The sequence below is a fragment of the Condylura cristata genome, unplaced genomic scaffold, assembly GCF_000260355.1.
Source record: "Condylura cristata isolate star-nosed mole 26May11 unplaced genomic scaffold, ConCri1.0 scaffold00024, whole genome shotgun sequence".
In the NCBI taxonomy this organism is placed as follows: domain Eukaryota; kingdom Metazoa; phylum Chordata; class Mammalia; order Eulipotyphla; family Talpidae; genus Condylura; species Condylura cristata.
In genome coordinates, this window is record NW_004567125.1 from 17,938,709 (window position 1) to 17,960,161 (window position 21,453).

Here is a 21,453-nt window from a genome sequence, read left to right on the forward strand (position 1 = left end):
GTACACCCAAGGAAGGTGTCACCCACAGGAGGGGCCACGACCCCAAAACAAACCTGAAGAATAATTACACTTCGGTATGAAAGAGCATGCCCAGGAGGAATAAAATTAGAAATGGCAAACTAAAAAAAACTAAACATAATTTCTTAAATATTATCTATAATTATAAACATTTATAAAATAGATATAAGTCATCCAGTACTTGGAACTTTGATGAACATAATCAGTAACAAAAAGCACACACGCACGCACACACACACACACACACATATTTAAATCCTCTAAGTAATCAAGACAAATATGTTAGAATATCTTTCTCAGAGCAATTCATGTAAAGCATTTCTCCCAAAGCCTGTTCCACAGTAGATACTCCATGAATGTTTAACTGAAAGTGTGATTATGTGTGTGGGTTGGCAGTAACTTAGAGCTTTATTATTCTTACTCACACACAATTTATTTTACTTAGCTTCCTTTTATTTAACATGTTTATTTAGCTTCTCTTCATAACAGATTAAAGTAAAGGAAGGGAGGGAATATAGTTGGAGATAGACACTTAAGAAGAGATAGAAAACAAAAATCTAAGTGTAATTGAGACCATTTAGTGTAAGACAAATTGCCTTCCAACTTTCTGGAGATCCTGAAGATACAATGTACTAAGCACAGTAGATTTACTTTGGTGACAGAACCACCCAGAGTCTACAATGTGCCAAGTACTCTAAACTTAAATGTCTGGGAAACATTTGTTACCATGAAAGAAATTTGATCAAAAATCTTAATTTGTAAAGGTTGCAACACAGAAAATTTACAAACCACCTGGAAATCTGACTTAGGAAGACTCACATTTATCCACAATGTCATAAACTTGGTACATTAAGTGAAACAAGTTAAACATAAGGGACCATACTCCCTTGGAAGTTTCAGGTGACTATTGGACCTTCTAGTCTCAAATATTTGTATGAAGTCACATGTGATATTATGGTATTTCTAGATAAATAATTACTTTTCATCAACTATAATAGTTTCTCAGTGCCTTTTGAAATAAAGTTGCATTTGATAATAGAATTGCCTCAGGCTTGAAACTAGCAGTGTGGACAAATGTACACAAGGTATGAGACAGAGTGCATGCTTTAGTATAAGCAAGAGGGTACATACGTGTTGCTTGCCTACCTGTGGCAAAGAATATGTTTTCCTCCCAAGACAGAATTCCTATGGACTTTTACCCTGAGAGGTTCAGTTTCATTGTTCTCTTATACAATAGTGATTAATTCCACAATAAATTAACTTACTCTCCCAACTTGCAAAAATTCCTCATAATTTCCCTTAAAATACTGACTCAATTTTTCATAGCATCACAGCCCCCAGGAGGATTCTTTGAAGGGAAATTTCTACTTAAGAACATATGGATGTTGTGAAAGCAGAGTGGTAAAGAAAAAATGCTCAGAACAGAGAGAATTCCTTAGCCAGCTCTCTTCATTAAACCCTGATAACAGTTCAGAAGTTTTCTTCCTGTGAATCCACCAAAAGACAGAGGTATTTCAGCAACATGCAAACTGCAACAAATTTCATCTTTTGGTGCAGCCTTGGTTTCCTAGGATCATTCCTTGCCATCTTGACAGGCTTCTAACTTCTGTTCCTGTTCCCCTTCATTTTGACAACATCAGATGTCAGATTTCTCGCAATAGTTGCCACGTGTCTTTTTCGGTAAGTCAGTTTATGATGACAATTTCCTGACTAATAGAAGCAATGTGTCTTGAAAAAGAGGCACTGATTTTCTTTCTCAGAAAGATGCCTAATGAGCTTGACGCAATTGCAAGGTGCTAGGTCACTTAGAAGATTTGAGGATAAATAAAGTTAATTGGCATGTGAAATAAGTTTTAAATATCCCTGAGTGTTCGGAAGGATGTGTGTCTGGTCTCATCCCATGTCATCACTTACGGAGGTTGAGCTGGGAAGACTCCTGCACTCACAAGTAAGACTCAGTGTATAGCTCACCCCTAGCTCGGGCTTTGTGTGGGCGTCTGGCTTAAGTGTGGCCAGTTGCCACAGAATTCCCCAGGACTTTGATGAATAAGAATCAGTTCCCCACCATTCACTTGGATGCCTTCACAGGTGGTGTTGTCAGTGGTCACACTAATGTAGACTTTGTCCTGGTATCCCAGGTGGGCCACTATGACAGTCTTGACAGACTGGACATTCTCGTAAGACAAGAGGGGATCCTCATTCTCCCGGTAATGGAGGTAGACGTTGATATTCTGGGAAAAGAAACCTTTCAGGGAGATGAGATAAAACCCATCACAGTTGACAATAACTGAGTTGTTTTGCACCTTCATGGTCTTACTATTTGTAGATGTGAAAATGAAGCCTTTGTCGTTTTCACACTCTAGGGAGTTTGAGAAAGAAGGAACAAATAAGTAAGTAAATAAATAAATATACAAATAAATAAAAATTGATTCTGTAGCACAGTGTCAGGGAACAATGTATAGAAACAGATGATGATAAAGCTATTGAGATTTTAAGAATTGAAAGGAAGCCAGCACTGTGTTTCTATAAGGCTTGGAATTTGCTTTAGCTATGACATGGAAGAGGAAGCAGAGCTAATCAGCAGTGTCCAAGACAGTTTCAGATGGAGCTGCAATTCAACCCCTGAGAAATTAGAACAACTGTCAATTGTCACAACAGATCTATGCGAGACATGAATTTTTGAGATTTCCCTCATTTTTCAGAATTAGGAGCTGTTGTGTGTTTCCCTTCTTGATCAACAGACAAACTGGACTAAAGGTGGCAGGAGTGTCCCTTGTTTGGGTTCTACACACCACTTCCACTCAAAAACACTGCATTGACTTCTTCCCTATCTCTCCATCCCACCTAGAAGTGCCAGTTTAGCACTTCCATGAGCTCATGCACAGCATTCACTGCTCTGCTGGCCTCTGCCATCATTCACATAAGCTTAGCAATGTCACCATGCAGAGAATGTCCCTGCTTTGAGTAAGCATCTCAGTAAGATGCATCTCAGTAAATGCAGGTGAAAGAGCTCGGTAACACAACCTGCTTCTCCCTTTCTGTCTGCTTACTGCTAGTTTTTCCTGAAATGCCTTAGGAAGAGTTGCTACCACCAGAGAAGGGAAAGGGGGGGGAAGGATGCAGAGTGATGGTTTCACTAGTTTTGTGTAGGATCATCCTACATGTAAGCCCAAAGCCTAAATTTCATTTCTTTTACTCCCACATTAGCCCAATGTCATCCTGAATAACAAAGTAACCACATTGCAGACTCACCACTCTGTCCTATATCCAGGTGATAAGAAAAATGAGTCCCCACTGCTGGGTACAATTTAGTAAATCTTGCTTTGTACCAGGCCCAGAGGGCATACTTGAATTGAAAATGAGAGCCATTTATGGAAGGCTAGTTATACTTCCCCTCAGGCTCAGGATAACTTAATAGACAAATGAGTATGTTTACAGAATCAGTGGATCTAAATGATGCTTTCCTGGTTGTTAAAGTTACCCCCTAGCCTTCATTTTTGGGGACTTCCCAAATCTCATTAAGGTAGAAAATCCTGTACTATAGGGTCCTCCCTGGTGGCGCAGTGGATTAAAGCACAGTACTAAGAAGCTAAAGCCATTTCAGCACGAGTTCAATCCCCACCCCAGCACAGGAGACATCTCCTGACCCACCCGCTGCTTCCCTCGCAGTATACTTCGTCATCTGCCTATTCTGCTCCCCACCCTGTCTCTGGTGAATCCTCTCACCGCCCCTGCACCTCTGGCCTGTGATCCAGCTCTGTATGCATGGATAAAAAATCTTTTAAAAAAATGTGAATCTATGTTTTTACTATACTTACCAGTAAACTGTACTTGTATACTTTCAACTGGAGGATTCTGAGGTGACATCTGAAAGAAGAATAAAAAGGATGTATCTTTAGAAAAAAGGTGAGCAAATGGAGCTGAATAGTCTTTCCCTATGAGACAGAAAAGCATTGAATCTATATATCACTTTGGGTAAGATGGACATTTTAACTATGTCAGATCTTCCTGTGTCTTTCCATTTTCTTGTGTCTTCCTCTATTTTTTTTTTTTTGGCTTAGTTTCTTAACATTTTTATTGAATAAGCCTTTCCCCTCTTTTGTTAAGTTTACTCCTAAGTCTTTAGTCGTTTTAATGCTACTATAAATGAGCTTGGTTTCTTGGTTTCTTTTTCTTCTAGCTTGCTATTTGCATATAGGAAAAAAGCAGATTTTTGTCTATTGATTGTACAGCCTGCCACTTTACTAATTTGTTGTTTCTAATAGTTTTTAGTGGTGTTTTTAGGGGTTTCTGTGTATATAGAAGTTTCAGCTCTTTTCCAATTTAGATATTTTTATATCTTTCTCTAGCATCAGTGCTCTAGCAAGGGCTTTCAATACTATGTTGAAGAGTAGTAGTGAGACTGATTCCTTGTTCAATGTCTGCTCCTAGAGGGAAAGACACTCAGTTTCTTGTCATTGACTATGATGCTAGCTGTATATATGACCTTTAGCATATTGAGGTACGTTCTATAACATCTCTTAAGAAAAGTTAAGAGTATTCTGTTCTTTCATGTTAATATCTGAGGTCTGTTCTCATATTTGTAAACTCTTCTCTGATAAACTGTTTTGGCTTCCTAAGGCTCAATTTCTTATTTTGGATAACAGAACACTTAATAGTCATCTTTTTAAGAAACCCACTAGCTATAGAGAGCCCCTCATGAAAAACACTGTGATCAAAAAGCCCCGAATGCACAGAAAATTAATTCTGGAAACTCTGTCTGCTGCTCTTTCACTGTAACAGAAGAAAGAAAGGAAGAGAGTCCAATAAAAACTGACCTAATTTTGAGTAGATTTAAGGGTAGCTTTTTAAAATATTGGGTCTTTCCCTTCTCTTTAAAAGCTGGAAAAATCCAACTTGAACCAAGTGAGCATTTAGTAGCATGAATGAAGCAAAACAATGAAGAAAGGAATACTGGTAGATCAAATGTCTGCAGTAACTTGGTGGTTAAAAGAACAATGTGGAACAAAGTACTGTATGTAGTAAAAAAAATCAGAATCGTCTAAGAAGTATGTTACCATTTGTGTCTAAAAATAATATTAACGTTTACATGGGCAAGAATACATACACAAGAAAGTGATTCTAAATATGGTATCTGCAGTAAAGAACTGGAAACCTGCGGTCAGGATTGGGAGGCAGTCTCACTTTTAGTACTCTTTCTTTTTTTAATTTTGCAAATTTTGAACCATCTGTTTAACTTGCCTACAAAATATGTAAATCAAAGCTAACAAGACCTATTGTGCCTGCCAAGAATAACAGCTCTTCCCACAAGGTTATTTTTGGCAAGATGTTCTCATCAAAGGTGCAGGGAAGGATCATTTTTTTCAACCATGGAAAGTGGAACCCCCTCTTTCCAGGCTCCAGGCATACTGGCAAACATAGTCAAGTGCATTCCACTGGAGAACTGCCCACACAGATGAGGAATCCCCTACTTCCCTCATAAGTATAATCACAAACCTTTTCATGCTGAAACCAGGATTAAGGGAAAGCCTTTCTGAGCGCTGCCAAGTGTCTGGGCCTCAAGAGCAAAATTAGTTCAGAGGTGAGCACATGGAGAGAGAATTGACTTCAGTTCATTGAACAGTCTTCCACCTTTCAATTTTTAAATTGCTTGCACAGCTGAATTAGTGCCCTTAGTTGCAATTCAGCGGTTTTCTGGAAGAAAGCATCTCAAAAGACACACTGCCCAACCACCATAACCCCCTGATTAATAAATGCCCCTAGTGCTCTTTGAGTCAGTTGGTCTGAGTTGAATGGCCACGTTATTAAAATCAGAAGCAGGCGGTGGAGCAATTCAAGGAAGACAGGACCTGGCAAGCAGCATTCTGGGCAGCAGGTACAGTGTGTCTTAGGCATATTCCATAGTTTCTGTAGACACTAGTTCTTTCATATTTGAAGAGTATCTCTTTACGATTTAAATTTTAAGAATTGCAACTTTACATCAATTTTAATAATGGGGGGGAAAACCATGAAGTACTTCATCCCCAAATTTTCCATCAAACTCTCTGACCTAAAAACCCTCGTTTGATTTGATAATACTGACTGTGTAAAAATCTTCAAAAGGTGGCCCCCATGGTGGCGCAGAGGGTTAAAGCACAACACTGAGAGGCTGAAGCCACTTCCGCATGAGTTCGATTCCTGCCTGCCCCGGAGGAGACCACATGGCGTGGTAGACCTCTCCTGACCCGCCCGCAGCTCCCCTCAGCAGTGTACTTCGCGATCTGCCTGTTCTGCTCCCCGCTCTGTCTCTGGTGAAGCCTCTCGCCGCCCCTGAACCTCTGGCGTGTACCCAGTCTGTATGTATAAATAAATAAATCTTTAAAAAAAATCTTCAAAAGGTTCCTGCAAATCAAAGATGTTTCCCAATGTTTCCAAGTGCCCTGGTGAAGTAGGAGTGACCAAAGGACATTCTCTGACACCATAATAACTGAGACACGGCAAGGAAATCATCCGTGACTTCCTCTCATGAGATCATCTACTGAAACTCCAGACTCAGGCTTCCTGTTCCCTTCTGAAGTCAGTGGCTGAAATTTCATGTTCTCAGAAATCTCTTACTGCCACCAATACAATCAAGTTATAGGCAATATTGTGAAATGAAATAAGATGACCCTTCCTCTTGTCCTTGCATATATTCCCTTCATTGTGACTAGCCTACTATTCAATTATACCTCCACAATGCCCAATTCAAAAGCCCTCAATAACCTGATTCCAATATCCTTGTCAAGCTTTATTGTCATACATTTCCTTTTTGTGTCTTACCCTCTAGCTAAACAGTGGCTGTAATTGCTTTGCCCTTTTGTAGCATCAGGAAGAATGGTACTGAGGGCATAAGCTTAGTAGTCCAATATCCTTCAGACTATGACTTCTCTGGTTGGGTGAATTTGGAACCATTATACACCATTTCTGAGATTTACCTTTCATAGCTGTAAAACTATGAATTACTATTGTTATTGGAATATTCAAGGATATGACTATGAAGTTTTAATCAGAAAAGATATGTGAAAGCAACTTGTATTTTTCCTGACTCATGGAAAAGTGCTTGCACCCTTTGTCCTGTCTGCCAAGAATGCAGAATTGGCACATCCAAATATTACTGTCATCAAGGCTTAAATCAAATCCCTGATTTGTGGGGTTCTTTGCTCCTGTAATAGCATATAACACATTACATTGCTGATTTTCAGTTTCATTTTTACCTAGCTGATTTCTCCACATCTTGGAAATAGTAAAATCTGTATTTCAGGGGATTGTTGTACAGACTGAACCAGGTAATATGTGTGAATATTTAGCACCTGGCTTGAACACTGCAAAGGGTAGACAAATGTCAGCTATTTCTCTTGAATGACCATAGCAAATCAGATTCATGCCATAGTCTTATTTACTCTGCATAATACTATTTAAGCATTAGATCACTAAAGAATGAAGGAATGAATAAAGGAAACAATAAAAATAACCACAGTCCCTAACATCAGCTCTCTGTCTGTCTATAACCCAAAGAAATACTCTAAGAGGACTGAGCTTTATGAGTTTGCCAAAAAACAATCATTATGAAACGTTTTTCTATGTCAAGAGATAAAATCCTCATATCAGCTCAGATAATAAAAGTAAATGGAAAATATCAAAAGCCTGGAGGACTTTCTGTAAGGAAATTTTAGAACTAGAAGATGCAAGTAAACCAAAGCATCCTCAAAGGTGAACTATAAACTCTTGGAAGTCTACACCCAGGATCAACATATAGCTCTGAAACAGCCTCAGAATCCAGAAATATAAAAGAAAACATCTTCTAGGAGAACCTTTATTTTTTAGGTAAAGAAACCGAGGCCCACAGAAGTAAAAGGATTCAACCCTCCCCTCCAATCCACTACAATTTTTATTCTACCACACAAATAGATATTTTCTCCCCAAGCAAATTTGAGGTAAAGAGAAACTGCTATAAAGATTTCATTAATAGCTTACTCCAAGTTTCGAGAAGAAGCTGCCACACACAGCAGACAGGCAGGGAGATGGTTTCACAAAGACCTTGTCATGAGAACATACAGGAGGAGCCCAGGATTCAGGCTTTGAAGCTTGTAAATAAAATCAAGACAAATGAACCAACATGGGATTTAGAAGGCAGCTTATATATGGCAGCTTATATATATTTAGCCAAATAATCTAATAACACATGTGCATCATATTTAGAATAGCTGAAGTTGTGACAGGAATTTTGCCAGCCCAAACTGTAGTTCTAGTTTCCAAACTCTAATTTGCATTAGTCATACCTAGAAACATTGTAAGAAAAGACAGACAGTTGGCTTATTTGGATCCCTCTGGTGGCCTAGGGGTTAAGTCTCAATGCTATCACTACTATGGCCTGAATACGGTCCCTGGCCAGGGAGCAGACCAGGGTAAGCAGACCTCTCCTGTCTCACCCACTGTGAATTTTAGTAAATCCACCTTTGCTACTCCCCGCTGTCTCTGGTGGATCTTCTCATCCCATCTGGCCTACACCCCCACTTTTTTTTTAATTATATTTTTTATTTTTATATCATTCTTAATTTTGTGTCTTTTTTTATCTGAATTGTAATCCCCATGGGCTTCCTACCACCAGTTCACCCAAGTGCCCATCACCATAGTCCAGTGCACTCTTCCCACCCTAGTTCTGATCCCATTCTGGTTTATAGTTGTTCATTGTTTTCATTTTTACTATATTACATCTATTTCTCTCTCTTCCTTCCCCAACCCCATGCCGATCCTTTATGCTCCTGCTATGAGTGAAGCCACCCAGTATTTTTCTTTTTCTTTCTGGTTTATTTCACTAAGCATGATCCCTTCCAGTTCCATCCATGTTGCTGCAAAAATCACGAGTTAATATTTTTTTTATTCCATTGTGTATATGTACCACATCTTTTAAATACAGTCATCTATTTGGGGGCATTTGGGTTGATTCCACATCTTCCCTATTATAAATAGAGCAGCAATAAGCATGGAAGCTATACCCCAGTTCTATGCAAAAATAATAAAATTTAAAAAAGACTGATTCAAAAAGTCTGGATAGACACAGGAATCTGAATTTTTACAAGCATCCAAGTTTAAGGATTTGAGGGTTACTGCACTAAACTCTGAACCTCTCAAGGTCTAAACCCAGAGAATGTATATTCAGCCTTGCCTTTGGCAAAATGCATGTCTCCTCCAAAATTGGTTCTTGAAAAATGTTTGTTCTGCTGTAAATATCAGTTCATTAATATGATTGTCATACCAGTTGCTGGTTTAGAACAGCATCAACAATTACCAAGTACTTGATGTTGGGCAGGCATTACATTCAACTCTGGGAGCACCAGATAGAACACACAATTTTTACTTTTGACAAAAACTGGGGAAGAACCCTACTATATAAAAACTTTGTTAAGAAACCAACTGAAAATGTATGCCAAAGGACACCCTAGAAATGAAAGGTCCCTGCAGGCTGTGGCAGTTCAAGGAGGAAAGACACATGGACAAACAAAAGACATTTAACTCAAGAAAAGTCTAGAAATGGGAACATTCTTGATGTGTTCACAGAAGACAATAAAAATATACTGAAAACTTACAAAATGGGATGCACTGTTACTCTTTTTCAAAGGCATTATCTCATTTGCTGCTTAAAGTAACCCTGTGAAATAGGGGTAATAATTAGGTATGCTTTACAGATAGGGAATGAGAATCAGTGCCATTCAGAACTTTCTTAAGAATAAACAGGTTTTAATTTGGGTTTGTTTGAACTCCAGGATCATGAAAACAGATCTTCCTTTTATCATGAGAATAAAGAACCCCTTTTTCTGAGGGATTAAGATTAATTTGGATTATTTTCAATAATAATACTAAACAAGAATAAAATACTGGTATTTAATACTCATAATCGCAAAACACTTAGTTCTCCTCCAGCAATAAATCCTTTAGTCAGCCCCAAAGTGTGCCTGCATAGAACAGGTTGGCACAATCTTTAGTGGGGGTTGATTGGGTCCAACTGTGCTGGCAAAGGGCAGCAAGTCCATCACCAAACACAAAGTAGGTGCTACCAAGAAGAATCAGAAGTAGGTCCTTTATGTGCCTCTCTTAGCACCCTGAATGCTGAGCTGTTGAAGGACGTAGATAAGAAATGGAGCATTAGTCGATGATCAAAAAGGAAAAACTCGTGCCATTTGCTGCAACCTGGATGGAGCTATAAGGGGTTATGCTAGCCAAAATAAGTCAGGTGGAAAAAGATAAATGTCAGATGGTTTCAATTATTTGCAGAATATAGAGAAACCAAACAAAAGGTCAAGACAAAGACAAAGTTAGCAAGCTGCCAGTAGATCTGAGGCGTACAGCAGGGGAGAGGAAGGGAAATCAAAACTGAAGGGAAGTATACAAGGAATATAGTGGTGGTTCATGGGTGATAGAGCAGCAGAACTATGTGGCTACACCTGGTGGAATAAGCCAATCACTGTACAAAAATGAACAAAGATGTAAGAAAATTAATTGAAAAAAAAAAAAGAAAAAAGAATAAAAGGGACTCCCTAGACACTTAGGGATTAGTCTCAGTGTTTTTGCTGCCACAACCTGAATTCAATCCCCAGCCAGGGAGCTGACTCACGTATGGCGCAGCAGACCTGTTCTGTCTCTCCCACTGCTCCCCTCAGCAGTATATTTCAGTCATTCTGCCTGTTCTGTTCTCCACTCTGTCTCTGGTGAATACTCTTACCCCCCTCCTCTGCCTACACCCCAATAAATAATAAATAAATTTTTTTAAGTTAAGTCTTAAAAAAAAAGAAGAAGAAGAAGAAATGGGAAAAAGGAAGAAATGGGAAAAAGAAAGAAATGTCTGGTGTCTAGGATTTACCAGCAGCCTGTGCCATATTCCCAAGAAGGTGATGATTTGCTTCAAGAACTCACCTTTGGGGAGCATAAGTTTCTAATTCTGATGCACTGGAATGTGGCATGAGGCTGCCAACCTTATACTGATACTCGTCATTTGATAATCGTCCTGAAAAGAACCATCTGGCAGCAGGCAAAGATATTCATCAGGTATGAAAGCAGGAAGGTGGCTCTGCATTTTCTGTGGGCCCTGCCCTTCCTCGCTTGCTACTAAGCCACAATGTCACGGTCTGGGTAGAAGTGGGCTGGGGTTAGAGTTCAGTGGGCCAAGGTGGGGTAATAGATCTGTGATAGGGGTTCCCTCGTTCACTGTGCCACCTTCACTGGGATGATAACCTCTCCTTTCTCCATCTTGGGGTTCATGTCAGTCAGAGGAGAGCTGAGAGATCGTGAAAGCATAATCTCATGTGATCCTAGGCAGTGTTTCAAAGTGCCTCAGAAAAGAGGGAATTTTCCATATTTACCCAGTACAGTAAACTGGAAAGGAAGCCTCCCAGTATAATGAATTCCATGTGTCCTCAGTGTACAGAACCTCCTTGCAAAGAGATAGTCCCTGCTCTTGATGAGGGAATTTCAGAACCACACACAGAGTAAGGAGTAGGAGGAATGGACAACGTACTTTCGCCAAGAAGTCTTCCTAACTCAGAAAATCTTAGCCCAGAAGTTACAATTCTTAGAGACAAATGTGTGTGGATTAGTAAACCTTGTTGAATAGTCTGTTGGGATTTAATCAACATAAAGCAAAGTTATTTTAATTATCATCCCAAACCTTCTCTTTCTCCATCTCCATCCTTCACCATTATGCCAACGTCTTTGCTTTGCAATCTCTCCCTTTTATTCTTTTCTCTGCAGCCTGTTTGATATCCAAATATAGCTTTCTCTCTGTAACTACCTACAATTTTCTTGTCAAATTTATCTAGCAATGACTACTCATCAGACAGACCCCCTATTTACTTACTCTCTTCTCTCAATCTCAGAACAAGAATTGCAGTGTCCTTTTCTCATATCAGAATTGACGGACTCCTCGGAATCTCAAGCAGTGTATCCCAAGGATTCATATGACATAAAAGACCTTCACAGTTTTGTGAGACTGAACTAGTGCAACCAATTCTGATAGCCTCAAGAAGCTTTTCATATATCTGAGTTTCCCTTTCCATATTAATTGGGAAAGACCTCAGAGTCACTGACAGTACTTTCAAAACATTTCTAAGAACTCTCTTCCTCACCACTGTGGAGACATTTCCACCATAACATCCTTATAGCAACTTAGCCCAGGAAGATACCTTTGCAATGTATTCACATTACGATACATCCTACAATGCCTCAAACATATTGACATTCATTAAATGAATGTTTGCTGAGCTAAACTGCAACTTACCCTCTACGCTATGCCTCATCCTTAGCTATTGGGTATGTGGTCACCCATCTCACACTGGCTGTAGCCAACACCATATAGTATTCAGATTTTTGACATTGCCTCATTCACTCATGAGTGAAACACTAAAATTACTATAGTCAGTATCTACTTGTAGTCACTCATTCCCCATCTTATTTGCTATAAAGGAGGACCAATTGTCTTAACAAGGCAACCTAGTACCATGGACTGAGAATAGTATAACTGAGGTTCCGGTTTTGGTCTAAAACAATTCTTTTCCCTTCCCCAGTTCCTAATTTCCCCATCTTGATGTTTAACCTCAATTAAGATGGCAGATCGAGCTGTGTTTATTCACTCTGTAGAGTGAGCTGTGTCTAAGCACTTCTCCATGTCAGAGACAAGGCAAGTCCCAACAAACAAAAGAGAAATTCCAAAGGACTGGGTGATAAGGCAATCTTTAATACACAGTAGACCCCAAATGACTCCCTTGACTGTTAGTAAATAATCAAGTGTATCTCTGGCAATGAATCTTCCACCTGTGCAATGAATCTTCCACCTGTGCAATGAATCTTCCACCTGTGCTGTGGTCCCAACTGAGACTATGTACAGTTGAATACGTAAAAAAAATAAGTTGTTTATAGTGTCTACCTGGAATTTTTAGCATGTGACCTTCTTGGGAAGTAGACTTTGCAGATGTAATTAGTTTAGATGACTTGAGGTCTAGTAGATTAACATGAGGCCTAAATCCAGGATGGCTGGTATCATTAGAAGAGAAGACACAGAGATAGACATAGGAAGGATGAACTCAGGAGAAAGTAGAAGCAGAGCTTAGGATGATGCAGCTGCAGAGCAAGAGATGGAGGAGGAGGAGAGAGGAAGGAAGGTTCAGAGAGAATAAATGATAAGCTAGTTTGCAAATCAACATTCCATTTTTCTTCTATGAATACAATGCATATGCAATGCTCTGTTTTATAAACATAATCTATAAAATATGTGATCCCTAAAGTTTCATTGGCATGTTTTTCTACCATTGTGTAAATTGATTTAAAGACTTTTTCTTAAAAACCTTTTTCTTTCTGTCCAGTCATATCGTTCCCTCCATTTTTCTTCAAAAGCTACAAATATCAGGGGACCTTCCTGGTGGGGCAGTGGATTAAAGTACAGCACTAAGAAGCTTAAGCCACTTCCGCATGAGTTCGATTCCCGCCTGCCCCAGAGGAATCCACCTGGTGTGGCAGACCTCTCCTGACCCGCCCACTGCTCCCCTGAGCAGTGTACTTTGTCGATCTGCCTGTTCTGCTCCCCACTCTGTCTCTGGTGAAGTCTCTCACCCTCCACATCTCTGGCCTGTACCCCAGTTCTGTATGAATAAATAAATCTTTAAAAAAAAAAAAGCTACAAATATCAGAAAAGGAAAAATTTAAATAGCCAGTCAAAATTCATAGTTTAGAGTCATGGCATCAGGGCCAAGTGGTGGAAAGAGATGACAAGAATTCAAATCTAGCCTTCCTTTCTAATTTGACCTTTCTATGTCAACCTAAGTCTAATTTCTCAAATTTCCTCTTTATCAAAGGGTAAATGGGAATTTATCTTTCTTCATGATCATGGTGAAGAACTGAGGGCAAAAGTAGGGAAATGTAAGAGATTGTTATGACATGTAGCTCCAGGAATGACACACTTCAGTCTGTCCCCTTTACTAACCCCCTCAAAAGAGCTTGGAGTGTCAGTCTTCATTACACCATACACAGGCCCAGGCTAAGATCTTCAGGGACGTTGCAAGCAAGCTAAAAACATTAAGCATCCAATAAATAATTCAAGTAACTATGCTGTTACTAAACTATAACATGTATTTTTTACAATTTATATCATAACGTAACACGGTGTTTTACTTTGAGGACAATTTTGGCTCTTGTTTATAATTCTTGTAATAATAATTATCATTTCATCCTGATCTTTGATGCTGCTTAGCTGGTTCTTAGATTTGTGCTATGGTTTCCACCCAAGAGTATGTGTGGAAACTTGCTGGACCCCTCTTTTACAGTTCATTGCTTTGGGAGGGGGGGAGGTGAAGATTTTCTATCCACTCACTGATTAAATTAGTACTGGATGAATTGAGGTTTGGATTTATTTGTCCATTTTTCTGTCGGTCAGTACTTTAAGTAACATTTATACTTTATCAAAGTTAGACAACAAACATGTATAAGATAATCTACTTAAGGTGCATTTCAGAATGAAAGTGACAATGAAAAGGGAAAAAATTGTGCCAGTCATATCCCCATATCCCCAGTATTTCTAATATTATGAACTAGATCACATGTCTCTACAAAATATTATAGTTCCCGCTTGTCTACAAAGAATATTGCCTTCTAAGACCCTCAGTGAAGACTTAAAAGTGAGACAGGAAAGGTCCCAGTACAAGGACAGGACAGGACTCAAGGACAGAAAATCACTGTTCCCATAGTTCGGTAAACAAAATGTGTACCAAACTCAATGACTGTAGGCCCCAATGCCTGCTGTCATGTATTTCCTTGGTGAATTGTTTTTCCCAACATGTGCATTCATAATATACTTCCTTACAACTTATCAAGTTAGCTGTTGCAAAAGAAAGGAGTTACAGACCCTGAGAGCAGACCACTTCTCTGGAGCTGCAGGCAATGGCCCCCATGAGATGATCTCCCATGAGATTGTTCTTGGGAGCTCTGAGCTGCAGCTGGCTGGCAGTTAACAACAGTAAATGGACCACAGACAGACAAGTGGATATCAGCCAAGTCCATGCTCCTTGCCTTCTCAGCCAATAAAATTTCACTCCTTTGTTCTCAACACCCTGGCCCTTATGCTAAGACACACCTCTAGACGTGGCAACTCAGAGGGTCTCTCATGGCCAGAGAGGGTTCCTTACATCTCTCTTTCCGAATTCTTGCTTTAAGCAATAAACACTGTTGCCTTGCCTGCCCTCACTGGTGTCTGTAGAATCCTCTTCAATCTTGACTAAAGATTGAAGAGCCCTCCCCCAGGCTCAGGAGCAGGGCCCCTGGGCCCATCCTTCAAATCCCAGCAGGTGGATCAGTGGACAGCAGCTCTTTTGCTCCCTTCTTATCTACCTGTTTTGGTGGAAGCTGAGATCAGGTCCTCATGTCCTCTCCCTTTCTGGTATCAAAACCGTGGTTGCTCCTGAACTATGCATGTGTGTGTGTGTGTGTGTGTGTGTATTTAAATGTGTTTGTATACATTGTGTTTGCCTATAATTAATACCTACAAATCTAATTTACAAATTAGATATATTAAGATAATAATAATAATAGAACAATTATTGTGAATATGGATTTCTCTCAAAATATCTTATTGCATGTAGTATTTTCTGGCCTTAGTTGCCTGCAGCTAATTGAAATGCAGAAAGTGAAACACTTATCTAAGTGGGGACTACTGTAAAGTTTTCTGTCCTCTTTAGCAGCCAAGTCATTGGAGAACTGGATGAAATACATCAAAGGGAGGGGAAAGGAGGCAGTGACTCGTGTATTCAAAGTCTAGAATTTTAGAACTCCAAGCTACTTTCAGACATGGAACCAAATTAAACTTTCAACACTCTTAAATCCTCTCCTTTATTCTTTCTTTGTTCTCTAGTGCAGACATGAACTGTTAACTAGAAATTAATGTCCAAAAAGGGTCAGATTTAATTCAAGATTTTTTGTAGTCCTAAAAATTGCAGTAGGGAAATCATGGTTAATGAAATTAAGGTCAAGCTTAACTAGGGTATGTGTTCTGAGTTATGGGGTATGTGTGAACACGTGTGTATATGTACTCCAAGATAAATGTTTTATTGGTACATTTATGGAAACATGTTCATTCATCATATCATCTCAGCACTTGCAAAGCTCTTAAGGACAATTCTTGCTCCTCACAGTACCAAATTCCAATCTTAGAAATGATTAAAATAACCCTAAAGGAATGAAACCAGGAAAAAAAGCTTAACAATTGGGTTAAACTAGTTCCTAGCCCAGAGCACCCTTTTTTATACTCCAGGACTTCCTCCAAACATTTTTTAGTGTGGTACTCATGTGCAAGAAAGTGTTGTAATTCCTCCATTTGAAAATGAAAATGTGTGTGTGTGTGTGTGTGTGTATATATATATATAAAGTATAAATGGCTATAAACATAATAAATAAGGCATAGGATTTCCCAGTATCCTATTTCATCCTGACACTACAAAATATTTCATCAGTTGCAGAGGGGAGGGGAGGGGAGGAGAAGGGAGGGGGATAGGCTAAGACCTTTCTACATGTAATTCACTCGTTTCTTTTCACAAGCTAAATAATAACATGTTGCCTGGCTCCTCTAACCTAAATGACTCCAGAACTTTAACATTTTATTTTTCATGATTGGAGAACCCGGGAAGTGGGTGAGGAGCTGCATGTTCTCTGAGAGTGAAAGGCCCAAGAGTAATTGCTCTTAAAAGAAACATATCTGAAAGGAGGACAGAGTGGTGAACCATAGGCATGACTAGTTTTACTGAGGTCCAGAAGGAGGACCTGAAATCAGAGAAAAGGAAGAGGAAGGATATATTGCTAGCTCTATGCCAAGAGCCTTCCTGCTTCCCAGCCCCTCTCTGTGTGACTTTATTTGTTCACATACATGTGTATATTGTGGCATTTCCGGAACAATCCCCATCCAAATTATTACTCTGTCTTAGTTTGACTATTTGAGGTGAGAACTTATATCTAGATTTTTTTATTTACAAAGTATCATTATTATCAATAGTGAACCATTATTGGTGCCTGCTAATGTTTGTTATCTTCTAAGTAGATAAACACTTGGCTTCCTGAGAAATTTTCTAAACCTCAGGAAAAGAGGGCAGGTTCACTTCTAAAAGATTGCATCATGGTTAGTTTTACTATGGTGCCCCCTAGTGCTATGTGAGTTTAGATTCACTTTCTGTATTTGCCAATATATAGACAAACAGAAGCAACAGTTCTGTGATTTTTCCTGTGTCTTCTTTTGCTTCGAATAGAATGAAGTGTGTTCCCTTCGAATGAGCCACAATGAGCCATATCACAATACGTTTGTGATATGCCTCCACCTAGATTTTCATCCTCATCTTCTACCATGTTCCCACAAACACTCAAAATTGAACCATTCTGGACAACTTGCTATTCTTCCTGGAAAACCTTCTGTCCCTAGTCAAGCACCCCATCCCTCTTACTTATGTAAAGAACTTCTAATCTTCCTGCTAATAGCAGTTGCACTATCACCACCATTCCTAGGTTCTACCTCCTAGGGTTTATATTTTCTCATGTATTAAATACTTTTGATACTTGCTCAAAAAATCCAGTGAGTCTTTGCATTTTCCTTAGAACCTCCTTTAAGAGCCTCAAAATACTTAATGACATATCAGTTAAATGCTACAGAGATTTAATTCCCATACAGTTTGCTTATGAAATGTAAATTTAGTTGCATTGAAAATCATCTTATTTGCACGTTATAAAAGAATAAATTTCTAAAAAGTTGTCAAGTTATATAGAAACACATTTAGATTGAGCTCATTAGAGAAAAATTCTTCTGGCAAAAATGCCTTTTTCTTTCTCAGCAATCAAACAAAGGTCCACATTCACCAATAAATAGTAAGTTCTATTATAGCCGTCATTGACATGGAACTGGTCAGTTCACTTTCCAATAGCCCTTCATTTTTATTTTCCCCTGTATCCAAAAGTGATAAGAATGATGACTTAAAAAGACCTCACATCTATATAGTACTATAAGTAAAAGTAATACAAATTTACTAAATCTTCTCACCTCATAGGTTAGCTTTTTCCTGAACTCACAGCTAACACTAGAAGCCTGATCCTTTAACCAGCAATTCCAACAAATTTCCAAACAGTGTGTATTGATTTTGATGACAGAAGCTCTCAGGAGCTTTGTTATAGGGGTTTGTTATAGTGAATCTACTTCTCCCTTTCCAAATAAGGTATTTTCTAACCCCAAATAGGCTAGATATATACACAGTATACAAATAAGTACAGAAAACTAATATATGGGCAAATTTTACTTCCTCCAGTCCCTTCTTAAGAACTATGAAATCCATAAATTTAGATACGAAACTCTTCTTATTTATATTTTGTGTTGCTCAAATCCACATGTCTATTCCTATGAATATATATATATATATATATATACATATATATATATGGAAGAACTCACAAGACTCTCAGTTGCAAAATATCTTTCCTGATCATTTGATCCAATTGCCTAAAGTTACAAATAAGGAAAATCAAGGCCCAAAGAGGGAAGTGAATACAGGGTGGATAACAGCTATCTTTTTCCAGCATATTTCAAAAATGAAAACTTCCTCCTCTTATGAAGTTAATAAAACTAAAACACAATAATGAGAAAACAGAGATTACTAAATAAATTTGATAGGAGGGTAAGTTGATTCTCAAGTAGAATATGACAAAGATTAATTTTTATAGGATCATCTCTAGGCAATTATTTTCTAAGGGTAAAAGTTAAATCTTAAGAAGTAAAGGAAAATCATTCTTCTCCAAATACCATTCTCCTACAATAGAAGAGATTCAATTTGACTGGCTAAGTAATGTTCATTTCAGCTCTATTTTTACCACCTATGCACTTCATTGTAACATTATCTTATGAAAGTAGAGGTTTGATTTGCATCACCACCTACCCATATATCAACCAAAATTCCAACTCATAGATGAGTTTAGTCTATAGATCAAGTTAGTCTGTATCTATGTGCCTTTTTCAAAAGCTACTCTACAACCTTCTCTTTCAAATATTCTCTGTCACCCTCACCATACACACACTGCTGCCATCACTGTTTTACAAAGTGTTCAGGAAGAACACACACGTCCTGGCTATGCTAGCCTCCTTCCTAATAAAGTATTGAGATGAAATAAAGGACCCATTGTGTCCTTACATTACATTATAAGAATGTAATATAGAAGAAATTACATTAACTAAACAGCTAAACAGTCTAGCTAGTAATTTTTTAAAAGACATTAATGCTAGGTGAAGAATTTCAAGAATCTGGGTCCAAAGCTATCTGTATCTGGGGTATACAGAGAATGTTTCTTGAGCAAACAGCTCTAACATACCTGCCATGTCTTTCTTCCATTTGTTCCAGGACCCTAGAGAAAGCTGGTCCCAGCGACTGGTTCATTGTGAATTCTAGTATTCTGGAAACCCGTAGTCATTGCCTTCCAGATTCTGTCACAGAATTGCTAGATGTCTTGCCAGAAAAGACCCCTGCCCTTCTTCGCGTCCTCTGGTTATTGATAGTTCAGGCAGCCCTGCCACCAACTGGCTTTACCTTTTGCCCTTCCTTGCTGAGTGCCCTAGTGCAATTGTTTATCCTCCACTCGAGCCATCTGTCCTGTCTTTTTATCATCCCACAGTGTGAGGAAATATGTATCACTGTGGTTTTTTTGAAAAAGCACTTTCAGAGCTCCTAGACCTGATGAAGGCACTCAGCTGTTCTATTTTGGTTACTCTCTTTGTTTTCTTCTCGGAAGAGCCTCGTTCCGGTCTATATCTTGGGCATCCTGCCATGGACACACAGCTCCTCTCCCCAAATTGCCTACTCTAATGTCACTCAAAGGGCTCTACACAAAAAAAGAAACTTGCGATAGGAGAGGACAGATGTGTTCTTCACACTAGTGTGCAGACTTGAGCGTAATACCGGCTACGCTGCTGGAATCTGGGGACACGGGACCTCTCTGTGGTACAGTGATCACAACCACACTCTGTGCACCAAAACCCCCTATTTCCTGTAGGCAAAGACAAGCCCAGGCATCACTGGGACTGTGCTCATCGTATCCTGATTCCGCTTGGGGCAACCCTTTTCTGACATGCCCATCAGAAGTAAAAACTCATATTGCCTCACATTTACTGAGGAGTTTTCTAACCCAAAATCAACCTGCCAGAGAAATAAGAATCCTCAGACTAGCCCCGACAGATAAAAGAGAGAGAACACATGTATTTCTTTTCAGTGGTGTGTCCTGCAAACAAGGATGTCCTTTGGAGTTAATGCTTGTAGAGATGAAGAAGTAAATAAGCAAAAAATAATGTCCAAAAGGCCAGAATAAAGAAAAAGAGGAAATGGGTAGTAGATTTATTAATGGGGAAAAATACCAAAGAGGTGATCACCCAATATTTAAGGCACTGGACAGACTGGAAAAAGACCAAGCGATGTCTGTAAGTTCTGATTGGTAAAGATTGTGTGAAGCAATACCTGACTCAGTTGTCAGTCGCTGTTTACACATGCGTGTACACACACAAGCACACACGCACCTTTGCCCTTAAAATGCATAAGTTAGCATTTAAAGGAACTTAATATTGACAGCTTCAGCATTTTCACAAAGCAAATGTCCTAGAGTGTCTAGATAATGAGAAAGTAGAACTGTTCTCTTTCCTGTTTCCTTTTTCTATTTATTCTCTGCTCATTAGCAGAATAGATAAATCAAGTCTATCACTAACTCAGAGCTTTCAAGTGACAGCTTGAAAAGGTATACAGTGCTTTTACATGGCAAAGAGTCATCCCAAAGCCCTTGTCTAGCTCCACGGAGCCCCACCATTATGTGGACCGAAAAGAGGGAAGGAAGAGACAGGAGGGTCTTGATACTTAACAGTCGCTGAGGGGAACAGGAAAATAACTCAACAGTTTTGGCATCCGATCATTTCCATGTGACCGTTTGCAGCTGTTGGGGCTGCCAACAGCGTGAGTTGAAGAAAACCAAGTGCTGAGTGTTACATCTTACCTGGGAAGCATAGAAGTGATGGCAGATGTATATGAGACACAGGACCAGCCCCAGCCCCTGAGTCACGGAGACCACCAACCATAGCTTGTTACTTGGGAATCTCCTCCTGGCTGCGTTTTCCAGATTCTCATCCAGGGGTTGGACCCTTTCCATCTTCACAGTCTGGATGCAAGGAAGATGAAAAGTATGGTAAAGGAGAATAAGAGCAAGGACTGACCTATTTGCTACAAAGGAGTAGATGAGGGCAAAACAAAGTGTATCAATCAGAAAATAGACAGAGGTCCCAGGACCAGAGATAAGAGGCAATTGAAAGAGCAGAATGGACTCTCTCAGTTTTAATGCTGCAGCTTTTGCAGGCAGGCGGGGGAACTTCTTTGTGACTAA

At 39.2% G+C, this 21,453-nt stretch overlaps 1 protein-coding gene across 2 annotated transcripts; it reads right to left on the reverse strand.

The window, feature by feature from the left end:
* Positions 1-363: 363 nt before the first annotated feature.
* Positions 364-21,222, reverse strand: TNFSF4 (tumor necrosis factor (ligand) superfamily, member 4). 2 transcript variants are annotated; one of them, XM_004688123.2, is made up of 3 exons: positions 21,070-21,222; positions 3,837-3,885; positions 364-2,377 (listed from the first exon to the last, which is right to left on the reverse strand). In XM_004688123.2, the coding sequence occupies exons 1-3, from the start codon at positions 21,220-21,222 to the stop codon at positions 1,992-1,994; spliced, it is 588 nt and encodes a 195-aa protein (XP_004688180.1). In that variant the 3' UTR covers positions 364-1,991. The 2 variants fall into 2 exon arrangements, with proteins under 2 accessions (XP_004688180.1, XP_012584411.1); XM_012728957.1 differs by lacking the exon at positions 21,070-21,222 and adding an exon at positions 19,408-19,652.
* Positions 21,223-21,453: the final 231 nt, after the last annotated feature.

Bases quoted from the DNA above. Each gene is read 5' to 3' on its own strand.
- TNFSF4 (XM_004688123.2), bottom strand. From the start codon at position 21,222: ATGGAAAGGGTCCAACCCCTGGATGAGAATCTGGAAAACGCAGCCAGG. The intron at 3,886-21,069 runs GTAAGATGTAAC...TTCTTCTTTCAG, and splicing joins ATCACTTCTATGCTTCCCAG to ATGTCACCTCAGAATCCTCC. The intron at 2,378-3,836 runs GTAAGTATAGTA...CAAACTCCCTAG, and splicing joins TATACAAGTACAGTTTACTG to AGTGTGAAAACGACAAAGGC.